Source organism: Physella acuta, unplaced genomic scaffold, assembly GCF_028476545.2.
Source record: "Physella acuta isolate Inbredline_101_S28 unplaced genomic scaffold, ASM2847654v3 ptg000640l, whole genome shotgun sequence".
Taxonomy (NCBI): domain Eukaryota; kingdom Metazoa; phylum Mollusca; class Gastropoda; family Physidae; genus Physella; species Physella acuta.
In genome coordinates this window covers 194,433-215,655 of record NW_026732159.1, presented here as the reverse complement: position 1 = coordinate 215,655, position 21,223 = coordinate 194,433, and the positions used below count along the sequence as shown (strand labels likewise).

Sequence of the window (21,223 nt, the reverse complement as noted above, 5' to 3'; positions counted from 1 at the left end):
TTAAAACAGTTTTCTAAAACGCGAAAAAACGTCTAAAATTCTTTTTCTAACATTGCTTTTTTATAGTGTGACTTCACATCTACCCCCCCCCCCCTCCTCCCCCTCATCACACATCGTCATAAAATTACAGACCCCCCCCCCCCCTACGACTACTACGAGTGTGACGTCATTTATGGAAGACCCCAAATAACACCACCACCAAAACCAAAAAATTCAGATAAGTTCAACTTGGTTTTAAAAACATTTGAAGTAGGCCCATAGCTTACGATATAGCACGAGCAACTGATAATATCGGTGACGTCACTTTATTTTGTTGTATCCAAATGATGTAGGCATTTCCTTGTGCTTAGATTTATATGGTAAAAAAAGCTAGAAAAAAATCGTAGGCGGCGGCTATAATACAAAATTTCTATGCAATAATAGAAAATATGTTTGCGGCGGCAGCGGATCCAGGCACGGCGATCTTCAAAGACGGTAAATCAGGCGGCCTCGGCGTTCCACACAAAAGACAGAAGTTGATCTATCGTCGGCGGTATTTCCGTCGGTTTCGAACAAGGTGGTATTCTAAGTCGACACAAAAGATGGGGGGGAGTTGACAAATCATCAGTATGTCTAGCGACGGAAAAATGGGAAGTTTTAACAATGTAAACGAAACGTCTTTGAAGTCTGGACCAAATACCACTGAAAATCGGTTGCGGTAAATTTTTCGCAGAAATCTTCGCATTTCAACACCACCCAGCGTAAGTATCGGCTTGTGGTAAAATGCGAGACAAAAAAAGTCACGTGACCGACCGTTTTCGCGCCCTTCTCGCATTTTCCCGCCTCGCCATTTCGCTTTTCGCGTCTCGCAATTTCCCCACACCCGAAAATCTACACCAAAATTGTGGGCGGCAACCATTGTTTACACATTAATCTGGCTGCAGCTGTGATGATGAGGTAGATCTATCGATAACTTCACTGTCTCTGTTTTATCTGTTAAGTGTGTGAAGTTAGATAGACTATCTAGAAATCTAGATCTAAGTATGTTGTCGTTTATAGCAGAAATGAGATCTAGATCTACCAGCTACTATGATGTCTACCAAGCCCTCTACCAAGGTACTTCTTTGACTTTACTTTTTAATTTTTAAGTTTTTAAGTTACTTTTTTAGAGTTTTAATTTTAACTTTAACTTTTAAATTACTTTAATTAATAATTATTATTAATCATTAATTAATTAGTAATTTAATAACTAGGCCTATTTTACTATTTTTAATTGATAATAAATAAATTGTTTAGTAGGGGGGGGGGGGTGGTAATGTTTTTTGTTTAGTAAAAAAAAAAGTTATTTTCTAGTAAATTTTATTTTTATTGGGGCTAATAATAATATAAAGTAATATTTAATTAATATAATAATTACCTAGATCTAGTACTTACTAGGCCTAACTTTTATTAAAATATGTGGTGGCTGACTTTATATTATTTTGTACAGATCCTGTTTGTCACAATAGCCACGATCTCTGTCTTAGCCAGTTTGGGAATCTCTGATCCAGGGTTTGATTTAACCATTGCTCTCAACACGTCAGATGTACGAGGTCCAATAATTCCATTCTGGAAAAGTACTGGCTTTTGGTAAGCAGAAATTTAACAAGCTTTTACATAATTTTTAAAGAAGTACACCACAGAGATGCAGCGACCCTTCCCGGCCTTTCAATTTGGCGCCCCCTCGGGTACAACCTTTCAATTTTCTATTTGCACCCCCCCCCCCCATATCAAAATTTCCATTTGCACCCCCTCCCTATATATTTTTTTAGCGCAATTTCCATTCTGGAGAATTGCGTTTATTAACCCGTCATTTCTGTATGGATAAATGGATGTCGGCAGCTTTAAATCGTATCTCTTCCTCAACGAAGCAATATCGAGGGCTAGTTCCAAAGCAAAAATGTTAAGCAAGTTCCAAGGATATTGTGGGCCAAAAAAATTCCCGGGTTTCCTTCCTGGACTTCCCGGAAAAGCCAAAAAACCTCGAAAAAATGCAGTTTTTACCCATATCTCGGCAACCAGACCACTTAGTGACTTGAAACATTTACCAATAGATTCCTGCCATAATTTAGAACAATATTGCCAAGAAAGTTTTCAAAAATATCCTTTCGTTCGGTCACAAAAAATTAATTTCTTCTAATTTGTATTGGCTAAGATTAATAAGAGTATACAAATATTTCTACCACAAGCACACCGGCTGAGGCAGTCGCTAGTGAGAGGTAACGTCACGCTGCCATTGGCCAGACTCGTGCAGATCTCGCGAGGGGGCGGGGACTAGCTCTTCTCGTGTGGAGAGAAACGAAAAGGGGTGCAAACATCTACGGGTGATTCGTTCGGTCACAAAAAATTAATTAAGGAAATCGCGCTTAAATTGTCACTAGACTTTTTATTAACTTGTTTTATATTTATAATGCAAAACTGCAGCTAAAATGAGATTTTAATTTGTTTTCCAACCCATTTTGGCGCCCCCTAAGGACGGGGCCTGGGGAGATATGTGCCCCCCCCCCCCCTCGCTAGGCCTCTGGTACACCATTCATGATGTCACATTTCTAAGCTACCACCTTGCGCTACTTTTCATCAGTTTGATGTCATCACCAGCTCTCACTCGGTGTGACGTCATTTGTGGATGACCTTTAATTTCTATCTATACATAAAATAAATACCTCTGTTATATTACACAAGCAGATATTCAGATACAAAATAAACATTGTGCCATGATTTTAACTCAATAAAAATTTTAAATCTTTTATGCATATATCTCACCAATCTCAGTAGTGTACTATTTAAAAAATCCCCCAAAAAATCCATCTATTACTACTGACTTACCTCCCATTCTTTATGTAGACTTATATTCAAATCTTCACACAAACGCAATTGTATGGATCAATAAATAAAAAAACGTCACAGGATGTAGGGTTTAGAGATTACCACGGTTCAAGTTAGAAAATATGGTAGCTGTAAATATCAGCTTTTAGTCATAAACTGTCTAGAATGAGTTTTACTGTTTCATCTGTTACACACATGAGCAAATAAAACATAAAAGTGTTAAAAACTTTAACAAGAAAATTTTGCTTTGAAAGGAAGTGACACCATACTAACATTTCTCAGCTAATATACAGAAGCATTGGTTATCTGTAGCGCAAAATTTAAAATTGTCCATGCTTGATGGGTCATACTTCAAAACTGACTAGTGCTTCTGAAAGCTCTGTGTCTTTTTGTTTATACTGTATAATATTTAACAGAGATGTCCATTTCAAGTTTTAATCATAAAGTTTTTAACTTCATGACAGTGTTAACACATGCAGTGGTTGCTCAAATGAACTGTTATACTTTTTTTCCTAGCACAACAGAACCCATTTCTCATGTTTCCATTTTTCCTAGCATACTAGAACTCATTTATGAAATATACACATTTTTCATCATCTCCCATAACACATTACTCATATATACACATTTTTTCCTAGCTCACCAGCAACCATCATCATCTTTTCCTATTTGTGCCCAAGATACATAGGGCAGATGAAGTAGAGCTTCAGAGACCACAGCATATGAATGGATAGTGTGGTCTGCACTATGCCCAGCCGCCTTTGTTTCCCTAACGTGAGTTAGGTACCCATCAGAGCTGGGTGAACTCAGGGATATTCTACTGATTTGAAACCGGATTCAAACAAGTGTCTTTTGGGTTAGCAGTCTAGCTCTCTACCGCTAGGCCGTGCCGTGCCATACCAGCAACCATTTATCAAATATACACTTTTCCAAAACTACATATCAAACATACACATTTTTTCCTAGCCCTCCAGAGCCCCACCAAGATGCTGCCAGCTTCATGCTCAGCCCAGACATGCAGCAGAATTTGGCCTACATTGGTGCTGTCCCATTCAATGGGATCTCCCAAGTTCGGGTTCACTGGCTTCTTGATCTGGTTAAAGTCAAAAGGTAGGGATCTGTGGGAGCTAAGATTCCTCTTTTGAACATCTGAAATGTAAGAGGTAAAAAGTTCGGTATCTAAAGCTTGCTGTGGAAGCTTCTATTCCTCTATAAAAATCAGAACATTGTACTTTATAAATCAAAAACATAGTTTCCATGCTTTCAACAAGATTAGTTAGAGCATTGATGATTGTCTACTTATCTCAAATATCAAGTCTTAGATTGTACAAAATATAGACATTTCTCTATTGTTTCATTAGTTAACCCTAACCCCTCTTTATAAATCCCTGATGAAGGTGTACAATAGAACTGTTTTATTTGTTAAATGATAAACAGAGTTCAGGGGAGGAATATCTTTTATGACTAAAAAGCCTATACAGTAAACATATACTGAAATAAATTTAGTGTCCTGCTTTCAATTTTTTCTATATTATTATTTTTATTAAAATAGACTGAATGACATTAAAATAAATGTTAAACATTCATTTTCTCGACTTGTTAAAACATTTTAAACCTCACACTGAATGTGAAGAGCAGCAGGTAGAAAACCCATGGTTTATATATTCTGTTTGTATTTGAATGAGCCTGATCATTAGAGTCCAATAAGTTTTATAATTACAAGACTGAGGTAAGTTTTCCTTTGGCAGTCTGTTACCAGAAGGTCCAGTCTATGACTTCACACTGCTGGATGCCTTTGTGGCCCTCATGCACCAGAATGACCTTCATCTTGGTTTTGAACTGATGGGTAACCCGTCTGACATCTACACGGACATGGAGAATCGAACCCAGGTGTACTGGTGGCGGGACCTGGTTGCACAGACTGCACTCAGGTACATCAGTAAGTTTGTTTTTGTCAAGAATAAGTATGTTTGTTTTTGTCAAGAATAAGTAAGTTTGTTTTTGTCAAGAGTAAGTTTGTTTTTGTCAAGAATAAGAAAGTTTGTTTTTGTCAAGAATAAGTATGTTTGTTTTTTGCCAAAAATAAGTTTGTTTTTGTCAAGAATAAGTAATTTTTTTTTTTCAAGAATAAGTAACTTTGTTTTTGTAAAGAATAACTTTATTTTTGTTAAGGATAAGAAAGTTTGTTTTTGTCAAGAATAAGTTTATTTTTGTCAAGATTAAGTAGTTTATTTTTGTCAAGATTAAGTAGTTTGTTCTTGTAAAAATAAGTAAGTTTGTTTTTGTCAAGGATAAGTAAGTTTGTTATCAAGATTTTCATTTTTTCTTAAAATTTGAATGTTGTTCATCTTAAAGCGTTAGATATAGGTTGGTACCACATTAATTGGGTAATTACTGTATGATTTCTGTGTTTGTTGAACTTTGACCTTAAGGTTTTGCATTTCCAGAGCAGTATGGCATATCTTATGTCAGGCAGTGGAACTTTGAGACATGGAATGAGCCAGATTGTCATGACTTTGATAATCTCAAGATGTCAGTCCAAGGTAAATACAGGGGTTAAATGTGTGCAGTTGTGTTTGGTTAGGTTAATGTGTACAGTAGGGTTAGGTTAGGGCAGGGGTCGGCAACCTGCGGCTCGCGAGCCGCATGCGGCTCTTTTGACGTCCAGATGCGGCTCTCCAGCTCCTTGCACACATATTAATAGTTAAATAATTTCATTTTTCCTGTACGGTGGGTACGACTTTACCCAGCTTTCAGTGGGGTGGAAGATAAGCCCGGTGAGAACCAAAGGTTAGAAGCAAACGATGCAAGTTATTCAAACCGATATCCAAGCCAGTTAGTCGGCGTTTGCCGTGTTGAGGCCTGACTGGCTAATGGGAGAGATCCTAATCAAATACCGAATATTGAACTAAAAATGTTGTGGCTCTTTAAAAACTGGGAAAGTTTTGAATTGTAACTTCTGGCTCGAAAGGTTGCTGACTCCTGGTCTACACCAAATACACGTCAGTAGATATAACTTACACCGTGAACAAAAAGAAAACAAGTCTACGTATTCACCCACGTAGGTACTTATTTACAAAGAAATCAATCACTAATACGTTGAAACATAAAGACACAATGCCTACCGGTTCGAACAGAAATAAATATTTAACAAGTTGAAACATAAAGACACCATGACCACCTGGTCAAAAAATTAGAAAATTCACCAAATAACATATTACAAAACTAAAACAAAACAGACCACATATTTTTAGAATGTTATTAAGAAAAGTATAATAACGATACAAAACATATGCACTAATGTTTAACATATCAAATGTTATATTGTTTTTAATTTTTATGTTATTTTATTGATTCATCTTTTTTTAAATTTTTGAACGAATATGTTCCATAAAACGGTTTAAAATATTGTGTATCCATAGTTATTTGTATATATCTTAGTCCCTTCCCATTTTAAGTTGCAATTTGACCAAGGGAAATAATTTACAATGCAGTAGATACAAGTAAAAAATATTTAATAAAACGGAATATTTACACAAGGCCTTAACATTTCAAGCACAATTTTAGAAGAATATTTTTTCCCTTACAATCATATCGTTGAAAATGTATTTAGTATATCGAAAACTATTATAATGCGATTCTAGTTTAAGTAGAAACTAATAGCTTTAATATGTAATATATTTAATGACTTTTGAAAACTTCCAATTAAATAGCGCTACCTTTATAACTTGACTTTGTCGTAATTATTTAAGCAAAACATAGTTTACTTAAATATATAAAATCATGTAGACCAGGGGTCGGCAACCTGCAGCTCGCGATCCGCATGCCGCTCCTTTGGTGTTATGATGTGGCTCTCCAGCTCCTTGCACAAAAATTAATAGTTACATTATTTTATTTTCAAAACTCATAACAAATACTATACTGTAAAGATACACAAGTTTAAACAGGATAAAAACACTCAGCCCTATGACAACAATTCCATGCTTGCCACTGCCCAAGTGCCGACTTTTTCGAATATCGTTAATTGGGGAATGTTAATTTAGAATGCGTTTCCCTATCCGTCAGTAATCATTAATTTGACGTGAGTGACGTAGTTTTTGTTAGCTTCCTACTGTTTAGCCGGGTATAGGACGGTGGGGTATAAGTTTACCTTGGGCTCTGTGGGGTGGAAGATAAGCCTGGTGAGAACCAAATGACCGAGGTGACAGAAACACGGTAATCAAGTCGATATCCAAACCAGTTAGTTAGTCGGAGTTTGCCATGCTGAGGCCTGCCTGGCTAATGGGAGACACCTCTTGAGCCAGTGTTATCCGTAAAAAAATTAAAAAAAACTATAAACAGCTTCTAAAGTGGATTGGCGTAGTCCTATATTTTTTATTTTTTGATTACTAATTTCATTATTCTGGCGAAACAAGTGTATGTTTTTTTATGAATAAATATTTTTTCATATTTAAAGCTATTTATTTTAAATAACAAATTGAATTTCTTTACCTAATCCTAATCAAATAATAAAATATTGAAATAAAATAACAGTGGCTCTTTAAAAACTGGGATATTGTCAAAATTTTAACTTTTGGCTCTTCCGTCTCAAAAGGTTGCCGACCCCTGGGTTAGGGTAATGTGTACAGTAGGGTTAGGTTAGGGTAATGTGTACAGTAGGGCTTGGTTAGGGTAATGTGTACAGTAGGGTTAGGGTAGGGTAATGTGTACAGTAGGGTTAGGTTAGGGTAATGTGTACAGTAGGGTTAGGTTAGGATAATGTGTACAGTAGGGTTAGGTCAGGGTAATGTGTACAGTAGGGTTAGGTTTATGATAGACTGGGCTATAAGCAGTCCAGGGGGTTAATGTGTACAGTAGTATTTGGTTAGGTTAATGACAGATTTGGTTATAAGTATGACAGATGTATAGTGCTTTGTAAATGTTGGACAGATTATGTATATGCCATTATAAAAGATTTGATGGTAACTGTAACTCTTTAAGGAGGTTTAAAATATTAGTAGGGGTTTTTTTGTCAAGGGTAGATAGAAATTGTGTACACTTTGTAAACAGTTTAACAGATTAATGTAACACTGTACTTGGTTACATGCTTATCTGGCTGTGTTTGTCTTCACGGTGAAGAAAAAGAAAATTTCAAGATGTCAGGCATTTTTAATTTAATTATTTTAATTAACTACCCCTAATTAAGCTAATTAATTTAACTGTAGTTTTATTTCATACGAGCCGGCCCGCGGCATAACATACGCCGCTATTTAGTTGTTTCTAATTTTCAATAATTCATAATTTGTGAATTCGACAGTACCAACGCTGACACTGAAAATATTTCTTTAAAACACTATAAGTAGCTCGTTAAGGACCATAACCCCCCCCCCCCCCTTCCTTCCCTCCCCCCCTCCTCCCCCCCCCCCCTCTCTACGTTTAAAATCGTTGGCTCTGCTTGTAAACATTTAGAGTGAACACAGCTCACTAAAACCATGTAGGGGTGGGGAGGTAGGGAGAGCGTTTGCAGCTTGTTTTCTAACGGCTCGAAGAAGAGAATTATATATATAGATAGATAAGTAACGGCAATCAAATACAATCTTGTTTATCTCCCTTTTTTAAAAGGATTTCTGAACTATTATGATGCATGTTCTGAGGGTCTAAAAATGGCGGATAAATCTCTGACATTTGGTGGGCCAGGGGATGGATGTGGGACCTACATGGTAAGCTGCTTCTACTGTGTGCCTTATGGTTGATAAATATGTGTAGCTTTAAGTTATTTTTGTGTGTGTTATAGTTGATAATTCTGTCTATCTGCAGTCAGTCAATGAATCTTCCTGCCTTATCAGTGATACTGCCATGTGCCTTAGTTGATACTTCTATGTGCCATATAGTTACTGTAGGATGGCATGACCAAGAGGTAGAGAGCTTGACTGTTAAACCAAAAGTCTTGAGTTAGAATATGGGTTCAAGTCAGTACAACGTCCATGAGTCCACCCAGCTCTGATGGGTATCTAATTAACATTAGGGAAAGTAAAGGCGGCTTGGAATAGTGCTGACCACACTATCCATTCATATGCAGAGGTCACAGAAACAGGTGAACTCTACTTCACTTGCTCCATGGAGCTTCAATTTCAAAAAGGAAACTTTACTTACTTATAGTTAATAAGCAGTTAATACATGTGTCTACCTTACAGATTTTACTAATTCTGCATGTCTTGTATTTGATAAGTCAGTGACTATCACAACACTTGTCAGTGGTCTAGTCTGTTATTAACTGTACAGGTGTTTACAAATACCATCTGACCTTTGACCTCAGCAGGAGACAAAATCAAGTGACTACGCTGATGCTTTGTTCAACCACTCTGTCAGAGGCACCAATTTTTTTACTGGAGAAACTGGCATCAGACTTGATTTCATCTCCCTGCATGAGAAGGTGAGACTGTCCAGGTACATTCTCTTGTTAGATGGGGGGGGGGGTGGGGGGGGGGAGTTACTTGTTTAACATAGATGGGTGTTAAATGTGGAGGGGAGGTAGTCTTTTGTTTAACATAATTTAATGTAGATGGGAGGAGGGTTTGGGTCTAGTCTCTTGTTTAACTGAAATGAGTAGGGTAGTTTCTTACATAACAGTGATGGAGTTAGTCACTTGTTTAATATAGATGGGGGGGGGGCAGTGGGGCATCTGTTGCTTAACATTTGTGATGTGGGGTAGTCTCCTGTGTAGCTTGGGATGGTGGAGTGTATCCTTGCTTTACCTGGATGGGGGATGTAGTCTCTTGCATAGAGTGTGGGTGAGGGAGGATAGGTTTTCTTTAAACCTCTTTTACAATCTATCTTTGGCCCTCTTCTTATACCACAGAAAAAGATATACTCTACTTCATCTGCCCTTCTTCCTATGACAGAATTTTACGCTTTTTTTACATGAATAAAATTCTCTGCTAAAGTAATCACTATTGTTTTCATTGAAGGGTGAAGGTCATGGGCTGAGGATATTGGAACTGGAGACTGCAGCTATGGCCTACATCAAATCAAAGTACCCAGAGCTGCAGGCTAAACCTTTCTACAACGAGTGGGTATAATTTTCATGTCTTGGATGATGTGACTACTTAGGAACCTACCCTTGCTACCGATTGTATCATATCTCAATCATCAAAGTATGTTATCTATAGTTTACTTTTAATGAAATGGAGTACAGCAAATGTTTTATGCACACTTTCAGTGAGGCTGATCCTATAGTGGGCTGGAACAAACCGTTGCTATGGAGATCAGATGCAACATATGGAGGACTCGTTGTCAAAGTAAGATTTTGTATTCTTTTTTTATTTTAAGGGGAAACTACTCTAATACATAAATAATTTTTAAATAAAAACTCGGTTATGTCCCTTGAACCAAGAATGTTTCTCAACTTTTGCAGTGAGTGTAAATAAAGCATTAAAATTGTTTCAAATAAATCTGGAATAAAGTTTGATAACTTTACTGTCCTAGGTGATTTCCCAGCATCAAAATATTCTACGGTCGAGGAAAAACCCTTTCATAGAGAACTACGTCCTGCTCAGCAATGACAATGGTTTCCTGAGCTACTACCCCAACCAGTTCACCCAGCGTACGCTCCTGGCCAGGTTCCAGATGAACCAGACCACACCCCACTATGTGACGTTTGTTCGCAAGCCCGTGTATATGATGATGGGCTTGTTGGCTTTACTTGGGGACAGACAACTGCATGTTGATATTTCAAGTGAGTTTCAAGTGATTTTAATTTAAATTTAGATTATTTTTTAATAAAAAAATTGTTTCAATCCTTTAACATTATATGTTTATATCTTCGTATAAGAATACAGTTGTATATCTGTCAGTTTAAATTTGACAGAAAAGCAGGATCAGCATGGTCTGGTTGGTTAAGCTCATGGTTACTAAACCAAAAGTTCCTTATTCAACCTTTTGGGCTGATGAGGCTTGATAGCTGGGAACAGCTCTGGAATCGATCTGTAATACCTGCATACAGTAGGGATATTTGCATACGTAGGAAATAATTTCTGAAATCTTTAAAATGAGAAGAAAAAACTTTAACAAAACAGTAAAATGCTGTCGCTTGGCGAAAAAAATGCTTACACATAAATTCAAAAGCTGAAAATTTTATTCTAAAAAACATCAGGTGGAAAAAAATGGGGCTAGCTGTGGTATTAGTTTTTACTTTGAATAATGAATTCCTTGCTCTGGGAAATCTGCAGACCATAAAATTAATTTTTGGTGAATGTAGAGTAGTAAACGTTCAGTCTGTATTGTCCTCTAAAATGGGTTGTTTTTCTCTGCATTATGTTTTTGTCTACTTCTGTTTTGTCCTTTTTCCCATTCCCCTCAGGTTTTTCACCAAATTTTTTTCCCCTGTATTTATTCTACCGAAGCTGCCCTTTGGGTGAACTCAAGTCCAGCTACCTGCTGCTCTGTATCCTATGCACTCACACTCACTAATTTTATCTTTAACTGTGCACTGTAATAAAATGTCCTATGAAAAAACATGCTGTGATAGAACATCCTGTTACATAACATCCTGTGACATAACATCCTGTGACATAACATCCTGTGACATAACATCCTGTAACATAACATCCTGTGACATAACATCCTGTAACATAACATCCTGTGACAAAACATCCTGTAACATAACATCCTGTGACATAACATCCTTTTATATCCTCCCCCAGGTGACCTGGGTCAACCAGTGACCAACACCAGTGACTACGGTGCTCTGGCCAGCTTACATGAACCAGGCAGGACAGCCAACAGCTCAGGCAGGACAGCCAACAGCTCAGACAGGTGAAAACTCTTTACACCTACATGCTAGTAGTTAAGTCTCATTTTCAGACCTAATAGTCTACAATGAAGCAAAACTTGAGTCTATCTTTTGAACACATTCATCTGAAGGATTTTGTGGACAGTGCTACTGATTTTTTTTCCCAAACTTGAGTTGTGTACTTGGGGTCGGCGTGTTCGAGCCGGTAAAGCTCAGCTCAAGGTTGTTAAACCGAAAAGTCTCGAGTTATAACCCTCAGGCATTTGAGGCTCGACAGATGGGGACAGGTGACAACTCCACAATCAAACAACTGCTGCCTTGTAGTTTGTTCTTGATTAGACAAAGGCTATGAAAGCAAAGCCAACACTAAAATTAAGAAGAAAGAGTCAGGTACTCATCAGAGCTGAGTGGAATCTGGGATGGGAACAATCAAGTACTTCTATTCAGAAAACCAATTTTTACAACTGTACACCATTCAAGATAAAAAGGGTGAAAAAGTTAACTGACAGATGATGGTCCAATGTTGTTTTACTGTAGTTGGCAGACAACCCTGCTGGTGTATGGGGCGTCAGATCCTGGGAGTAACGCAAGCTACGCTGACCTGAATGTCTACTGGTACATCATACCACCACCAGATGCCATAAGTAATAAAACTATCTTCAATTCTTAAAACAGTCGTCAAATTCTAGTCCTTAAACTTTTGATAGTGTCCAGATTATGTCTATAAAATTTAGTACAAACTTCGCAGATTTAAAAAGAAAAAACTTTTTAACATCCTTGAGAGATTTTTATTCATTAGACATTTGACTTAATTGCTAGGTTTTATTTAAATAAATTGAGTAGTTGGTAGATTGTTTTTAAAACTCGATTGCCAGATTTTTTTTATATATGATATATTTTTAAACTGTAGCCAAATTGTTTTGCAAAAATATTAAAAAAGCTTGCAGTTTTTTGTCAATAAAAGTTAAGGTAAAATTAACAGTATTTTGGCTGTACAAGTTTGAATAAGAGAGATAATTGTGATGAAACGTATCAGTAAATGTTCACTCAACTTAACAGGCCTGAAGATGATGATTTATATTGTGTACAATGGTGGGTCGAACCCCTACGATGTCTGGGCCGGTGTGTTCAACAAAACAGATTTCCCAACACTCAAACAGTTTGCTTGGCTTAGGGAGGAAGAGGTCATTATTTCACTGAATAATTATGTTTCTTCTAGCTTCTAACTATGACATTACTCCAGTTTAGATCAATAACTTTATTATAACCCTTTAAAGTAAAGTTCCCTTTCAAACCTGACGGTCTATGGGTCAAGTGAATTAGAGTTCACTTGTTTCTGTGACCTTGGCATATGAAGGGATAGTGTGGTCAGCAGTATGCCCAGCCGCCTTTACTTTCCTTAACGTGAGTTAGGTACCCATCAGAGCTTGGTAGACTCAGAGACGATCTACTGACTTGAACCCGGATTCAAACTCAAGACACGGGTTAGCAGTCCAGCTCTCAAACACTAGACCACTCAGTCCCATTTATATATAACCCTTAGGATAAAGATTAAAGCTGTTCAAGATATTATAATGTGGTGAAAATAAATATAAGTCAGTTTATACAAATTGATTGTTTTGTTTTTAGTTTTAAGGATGTTAAAAAAAAATTTAATTTAAAAATCCCTAACTGCTCAACTGTTTTAGGTACCAAGTGGTGCAATCTATGACGTGCCACCCGTCAAAGGATTTGTTCCCATTCCTCCAAGGTTCCAGGTGCTGGAACCACATGTTATACTCTTCCACGTGTGTGCTCAACCCCTCTCCCCACCAGAGAAGGTCAGTAGCACCCACAGACCAAGTTACTAATATAACTATATATGTTTTCTTAAAATATTTTACAGATAGTTGAAATTTGAAAGTAGTGACCTTATTTAATAATGATTTTACCGTCATTTAGTTTGAATTATGTTTTTATGAGTTTTTTTTTTAAATTTATTAGTCAATGGAATTTTGCAATAGCTAACTGTAGATTTTCAATATCCTTACACCATCTTTTTCACTTAATCTCTGCCAATCTTTAGAAAAAGACTTTTTTTTTTAAACACTGCGTTGCTTAAAAAATGACTGAAAAATTCCTGTCGTTAAGTGGTGGGGGTGTAGTCGCTAGAGAAAACATTGTCTACTGTGATGTGTTACATGGGGGGGGGGGGGGTATAAGAAATTTGTATTTGAGGTAGTATTTTTTTAGTAAAAAAAAGTAATGAGAACCAAGTTTAAATTTGTTCAAGTTTTAATTTTATTTGTTTGCTCACTGTTACCTAATTTGTATATTATAATGTGTTGATTTCATATAGGGGCAGGGGTGGTGTTAAAAATGAAAGTAAAAACTGTGGGTGAGAATTATTAAGTGACTTTAACTGTATATGAGCAACTTTTGTGGTTGCTAGGAGTTTCAGTTCAGTTTGCCTTTTGTTCAAATTTAGCATTATCCCCCCTCTGATGAGCCTAATTGTTTCCCCTCACAGGTAACAGGTGTGAGGTTCATCAATGTGACTGCTGGCCAGGTGATGGTCGTATGGACTGATGCAAACATTCAAACCAAGTAGGTCATTTCTTTATCTGTAGTTTAAAACATTCCTGTAATATCAGTATGTGTAGTTTATTAGTCTTTTATTTACATTGCCTTCTAAATAGACACCAACAAATACAATGTAATAACAGTGTGTGTAGTTTATTTGTCTTTTATTTACATTGCCTTCAAACTAGACATATTTATCTTTTATTTACATTGTCTTTAAAATATAGACACCAACAAATACAATTTACTAATTATTATGCAAGGGAGGGTACTTGTATTCACTAAAATATAATTACATATACTTCCTTTGACTTTGAGAAATTTTTCTATGTTATTGAACTTCTGAACAGGTGTTTACTGACCTATGAGGTCCAGTTGTCTCAAGCTGGACCTCAAGGACCTTACACTCAGGTCAACACTGTCAAAAACATCAATACAATTTTTATCTTTGAAACAGGTAATTTGAGTTGTGTAACAATATTTGAAACAGGTAATTTGAGTTATGTAACAATATTTGAAACAGGTAATTTGACTTAAGTACAAATATTCAAAACAGGTAATTTGAGTTAAGTAACAATATTTAACTTAAACTAACAATAAATTAAATGTTATTTGCCAAAGTAAGAGATAGAGTAAAAAAAAATTCACTTTTTCTCTCACATTATATGTAAAAATTCAAGTTTTTAATTTCTTACTTCTGCCAGATTCTGAAAGCAAAGTTCAAGGTCACTACCGAGTGCGAGCAGTGGATTACTGGAATAGAGGGGGAGACTACTCTGACCCTCAGCTCTACTCTACACATCCTGGTGGACGTTAAAGTAAATCTGATCCATGGCCTTCTTCATGGGTTGTCATCAAGCCACTCAAAATAAATCAAGACATAAAAGTTGTAACAAAAATTTATGATTTTTAAAACACAAAATGTAATGAATGCATTTATTAATCACAATATATATATCTAAGTTAAATATGGGTGGGGCTCATTGGTTTTTTTTTTTACTGTAAGGCTAAGTTTTTAAAGACTGAAGTGAAACCCTAAAACATGTACCCAAGCACCAAGACAAGATTAAGCCTTAGTAACACTCAGTATCCCCTGTGTTGCTGAAAATATAGCTATATTTGCATAAGTTTACTTTTAATGGTTTTCATTTCACAAACTTTTCATAGTGTCGTTAAATAAAAACCCATAAGATAAGGTTACAAGACATATTAATTTATTTATTTTTTACTTAATTAAGACAAGAAACAGTCTAAAAAGCATGTGTCCAATATGGGGTGGGGCGGGGGGTTGGGTCTGACTAACTTTGACGTTGATAAATGCATCGCTAACTTTATACAGGCTAATGCTTTCCTTAGTTCAAATTATTGTTAAATTACTAATATATGCAGACCAGTTTTTAATATTAAAAAAAAAAGCACTTTGCCCTCAAGTCATAATAATGCACGAGTTTTACCAACATCCTAAGATTTTTAGAATTGCCTTATTTTGTGTATGTAATCTGTGCTAAATGAGTTTTGCCACCATGCTTAGATTTTTAGATTGTCTGATTTTCGTGTACATTGATTGTGTATGTAATCATGTGCTGATTCTTATGTAGTGTCATTGTTCATTAATTAGCATGATGATTTCTTTGCCACATATTTTAAAATCTTACCATTTCGAACTGTACATTGTTATCCTTTCTGTTCGTTTTTAAAAGATTTTTTTAATGTGTTATTTCCAAGATGTTTTTTGTTTTGGTAAAATTAACATGCTTCAATAATTTAAAAACCAGTTTGCTATTGGTTGTAAATAATTACAGTGAACACACTTTTATAAATCCTTTATAAAGTCGCAATGTTTGTGAATTCATTAATATTGTATTGATTGTCATTCTGAGTCATAGTTGATCTATACTCTACCAATAACAATGCAAACTTCTTTTTCTTACGGTTTTCTGTTAGTTTGACATACTAATATTACTATCTGTAAAAGGATATATGAAATATAACAGCAACCAATATTAATCAAACATTAGTGCAGTAGTGCTGAAAATTTTAAAAATAAATTCAGTATGTTCATGATAAGCTGCATAATGGTATTCTTATAGTCTCATCAAACATTGGGAATCGTGAATACAATGTATTACTTCCCTTTTATAAATAAACTGTATACTAAGGGACTTAATAGATAAGTTATTTGTCAGTGCGACATCCTAAGTGCAAGAACTCTGCGATTGTTAGCGGGGTTTTCTAGTACATGTACACACCAACTCCCCCACACACGTCAAGTGACATTTGTAGTGGAGGGAGAGCTGACACAGAGTGACACCCGACCCAGAGATACCAGTTTATACATTTATAGCACATATAGAGCTGTAAATTATTAGACACTTAACGTTTTTAATAAACATACTGCACAACAACACGGTTTATACTAGGCCGTGCGGCGTCAAAACGGCCATTGACATAACAAGTTAGCTATACAGTAGTGATGACGTTGATGATAATAACAAGTTAGCCGTACAGTAGTGATGATGATGATGTAACAAGTTAGCTATACAGTAGTGATGACGATGACAATAACAAGTTAGCTATACAGTAGTGATGACGTTGATGACAATAACAAGTTAGCTATACAGTAGTGATGACGTTGATGACATAACAAGTTAGCTATACAGTAGTGATGACGATGATGACAATAACAAGTTAGCTATACAGTAGTGATGACGATGATGACATAACAAGTTAGCTATACAGTAGTGATGACGATGATGACAATAACAAGTTAGCTATACAGTAGTGATGATGACAATAACAAGTAAGCTATACAGTAGTGATGACGACGATGATAATAACAAGTTAGCCGTACAGTAGTGATGATGGTGATGACAATAACAAGTTAGCTATACAGTAGTGATGATGACAATAACAAGTTAGCTATACAGTAGTGATGACGATAATGACAATAACAAGTTAGCTGTACAGTAGTGATGATGACAATAACAAGTTAGCTATACAGTAGTGATGATGACAATAACAAGTTAGCTATACAGTAATGATGATGACAATAACAAGTTAGCTATACAGTAGTGATGACGATGATGATAATCACAAGTTAGCCGATGTACAGTAGTGATGTAGACAAGGCGGAAACCGAGTTGGGCCCAGCCGTACATTCCATGCCACCTCACCTTCCCCACCCCCAGACATTTCTTACAGGCAGGGAAAGAGTTTCTTCCAGACATCTGTTCGGGGAAAGGATGAACCCCCGAAGAAAGCCTACCGCCTCATGAACGTAATAGAATTTATATAGAAAATATATACTTTTATCAGTGTTCGCCCCCCCCCCCCCCAGAAAAATTTTGTTCGCCCCCTCTCTCAAAAATATCTAACGCCGCCACCCCACCCCCGGAGGAAAAAAGTCTGAAAGAAACATTGGTTGCAGCGTATTAATATAGAAGGTCATTCATTAATGACGTTCACAAAAATCTTAACCTTAAACCTTCACCTCGCTTGTCCCCTCCCTGAACTGATAACAAAAAGAAACTTCTTAAATAAATGACCCCTATTGACACTCATCCTCTGTAAGCTGCCACCTTACACGCTTTGATTAAAAGTTGTAGTCACATTTTTAAACTATTTTAGTCAGAAAGGGTTGTTTTTTTCGTCTGAAGATGACGTAGGTCTGCTAGATCTATATTAGTGGGAAACAATTGAACCCCTTGAAAGACGACGTTATAATAGGAACAATCAGGATATTACGGGAACCTTTTCTTACAGGTGCATACTTGCATTGTGTCGATCGAACAATTCTGGGAATATTGAACATGATAATCAATAACACGATACTTGGATCGATGATAATAACACGATACTTGGATCGATGATAATAACACGATACTGTGGCAAATATGCTCTATCGTGTCACACCGCACATAAATATATATATATATATATATAGCCGCAGCTACAGAATGACTTGTTTGGTCTAGAATCTAGGTCTCGTTGGACAAGAGGTCCCTTAATACGTAATAGTGTTTTATTAATGTTTTGTTATTATTATTGACTGGTTACCAATACTTGGGTCAATCAAAGGGTTTAACAATATGAATCAATAAAGGACTCAGTGCAAAGGTTTAACAATTCTTAAACTTTTAATACATGAAGGTTAACATAGAGTTATTAACATCGGATCCAAAGTGTTGACTCAGTCGGATTATCCTAAAATAGGCGACTGGTCCCCAGGGCGGCGTGGTCACACTTGCTCACACACGGACCTCTGTAGCGTCTCTTTAGCCCCAAGCTGGCCGGCTGTAAAATACATTTGACAAACTGCCTAACATCTGTTTCTGACACATAGAATTTTACTATTGTTACAAAGATAATACTACATTTACATTAGTCTGACATAGGGCCTGCCATAAACATTACTAAAAAAATATCCTTTTCATGCATACATTGTTTTATACACATTTCATACTTATCGATTAATATATAGGCCTAATATACAACAGTACAGTTAATAAAAGTAGGTTTTCAATTACCTTCAAATGAAGCCACACAATCCTCTACACACGTTGCCAAAAAGTTAGATAAATTTCTCCGTGGAAAACAAAGGCCGTAGCACCAAAGTAGTATACTTTGGCAAGTGCCTTAGCACCCAAAAAAAAAACGTGTACCTCCGAGGAGGGGAAAGATAGAGCGACCGGACTGTGGCGTCCCTACCCTACAGGTCACATGACTCAGGTTCCGCCCTCGTGACCGCAGTCCGAGGACAGGGCCCGGTCAACCATACAATACCGCTGGACTCGGGTCCAGGTGTGTACCGTTACCTGTGGGGTAGCAAGATGGGGGGGGGGGAGAAGTGGAGACACCATGATAGAATTTATAATCTATCATAACAGATACTTATATCGATGAGGATAATACGATACTTGGATCGTAAAAAAACACGATACTCTACTCGGATTTCGATAATAGGATACTCGGACAGTATGATTGTGGTGTTAATAAAAACCCGATATTTGGTCTGACTCTTGAAGATAAATACGATACTTGGGCTGTTGAAGATACTCGGACTCCTCAAGGACACGATACTTGGATCGTTAGAGATCATAACGATACTAGCATCAATGTACGATACTAGCATCAATGTACGATACTAGTATCGATGCATTACTTCACAGGAAGATTACACGTTGGGGATGAATGAATGTGATACTCAAATATTGAACCGGACCATTTTGTAAAAAAATAAAACGGGAGTGATCTCCCCTAAACTTTCTCGTATATTGTTATTCTTTTACTAGCTGTCCCGGTCAGGCCATGCACTGGCCTCTATGGAAAAAAACTATCTGTAAAAGACTGTGACTTGTGTGTTTTTTTAAGAAGTATATACTTTTCCAATTAAATATATGTATGAAAATATCGACGTTTTAGAAAATAACACATAAACCTAAACCTAACTCTAACTCTAAGCTTAACCCAAACCACAACCTACCACAATCAAAACTGAAGCGCAAACTCCAACGGAAATGCAAACGTAATGCAAACACAAACAAAAGTGAAAACGCAAACACAATTACAAACACACTAAAAAACACAAAAACAAACACAAACCCAAAAACAAACGCAAACACAAACGCAAGCAAAAAACGTAAACAATCAAGCAAACATATCCTAAATTAGCCATAAATTTAGCATTAATTAGACATCAAACTAACCTAAATCAGACAAAAATTAAGCCTAAATCAGACATCAAGCTCATCTAATTTATGCATGAAACTAGCCTAAAGAAAATATCAATTTAGGCAAATTAGCTTAGGCACTCAGCATGCTAGCTTTAATCATACATCAAACCAGTGTTTCTTCCAGACTTTTTTCTCCGGGGGGGGGGGGGGGCACTTGAAATTTTCGGGGGAGGGGGGGCGGTAGACTTTCTTCGGGGGGGGGGCGGACACTGTTAAAAGTATATATTTTCTATATTAATTATTTAAATTTCATTTCGTTCGGGGGGGGGGGGGGGGGGCGGTAAAATTTTTTCGAAGAGATGCCTGGAAGAAACTCTGCATCAAACTTGTCTAAATCAGACATCAAGCTAGCTTTAATCAGACATAAAGTAGCACACCACCAGCTAACCTTTAGCACACATGCACTTGGCCTTCGCATATACACTTACGTGTTTAGTCAATATGTTAATGCCAACCTACGCAAGAAAAATTGAAAACTTCAAACATTAAAGTTTTTTTCCCTTTTGCTGTTGATTCAATTATAGAATAAACACGTCGATTCAATTTTCTTTATTTCACCAAAATCTATTATAACTATTTGAATTACTGTGCTCATTTTTTTGTGGGTGTTATTTAGTTTCCACTGTGGAAAAACATTACGTAGGCGGTCTCTAGCTGACGTCACTTTCTCACCAACACATGTTTTGATAGTAATTTTTTTTTTAATTTGCTGTTTCCCTAAGGATATAAATATTTTACTGAAAATCGAAAACTTACGAATAAGTTAGCAGATATTGAACACATGCAGTAAATGACAGGTCGCCCATTCTGTCGACAATATGCTGTGAGTTGTGGTCAACAAAACCATTTTTTAATTGATTAAATAAAATAAAAGGATTTAAAATTTACCCCGCTCTATGATTCAATTTTAATTGCAGCGATTTTCACGACCATACGTTTTTTTTTGTAGAAGGGATAATATTGTTGTATTATATCGATGAGTCTCTTGTTCTGAATGACGCAACGTGTAACAGCTGTTTGAGTGGGTTTAGCATGGGATACTAATCATAAATGATAAAAGTAAGAACTTACTGGAGACGTGTAAAAAGAAGATGTAAAGTCTACCCACATAATCTTAAGATTAGCTATAATTTGATCTATTTTGAAAGGAATATAACGAAACAAAAGCAGTGAAACAAGTATTCTATATAAAAGAAAATCAAGAAATAAACACGCAAGTAAAGAAAAACAAGAGAAAATGAAAACAAAATCAAGAAAGTAAATAAAAATGAAATGAACACACGAGAAAGTAAGGAAATAAAAACGTAAGGACAAA

General features: G+C 36.4%; 1 protein-coding gene across 3 annotated transcripts; it reads left to right on the top strand.

Annotated features, from left to right (window-relative positions):
- Nucleotides 1–875: 875 nt before the first annotated feature.
- LOC131948333 (alpha-L-iduronidase-like) lies at nt 876–16,010 on the top strand. 3 transcript variants are annotated; one of them, XM_059309911.1, is made up of 18 exons: nt 876–936; nt 1,039–1,095; nt 1,469–1,608; nt 3,811–3,954; nt 4,593–4,783; nt 5,292–5,387; nt 8,446–8,543; nt 9,140–9,256; nt 9,792–9,892; nt 10,043–10,121; nt 10,309–10,558; nt 11,526–11,637; nt 12,152–12,258; nt 12,674–12,798; nt 13,303–13,434; nt 14,124–14,200; nt 14,527–14,633; nt 14,881–16,010. In XM_059309911.1, the coding sequence occupies exons 2-18, from the start codon at nt 1,069–1,071 to the stop codon at nt 14,991–14,993; spliced, it is 2,016 nt and encodes a 671-aa protein (XP_059165894.1). In that variant the 5' UTR covers nt 876–936; nt 1,039–1,068; the 3' UTR covers nt 14,994–16,010. The 3 variants fall into 3 exon arrangements, with proteins under 3 accessions (XP_059165894.1, XP_059165895.1, XP_059165893.1); XM_059309912.1 differs by having other exon boundaries at nt 920–1,095; nt 9,143–9,256; XM_059309910.1 differs by having other exon boundaries at nt 920–1,095.
- Nucleotides 16,011–21,223: the final 5,213 nt, after the last annotated feature.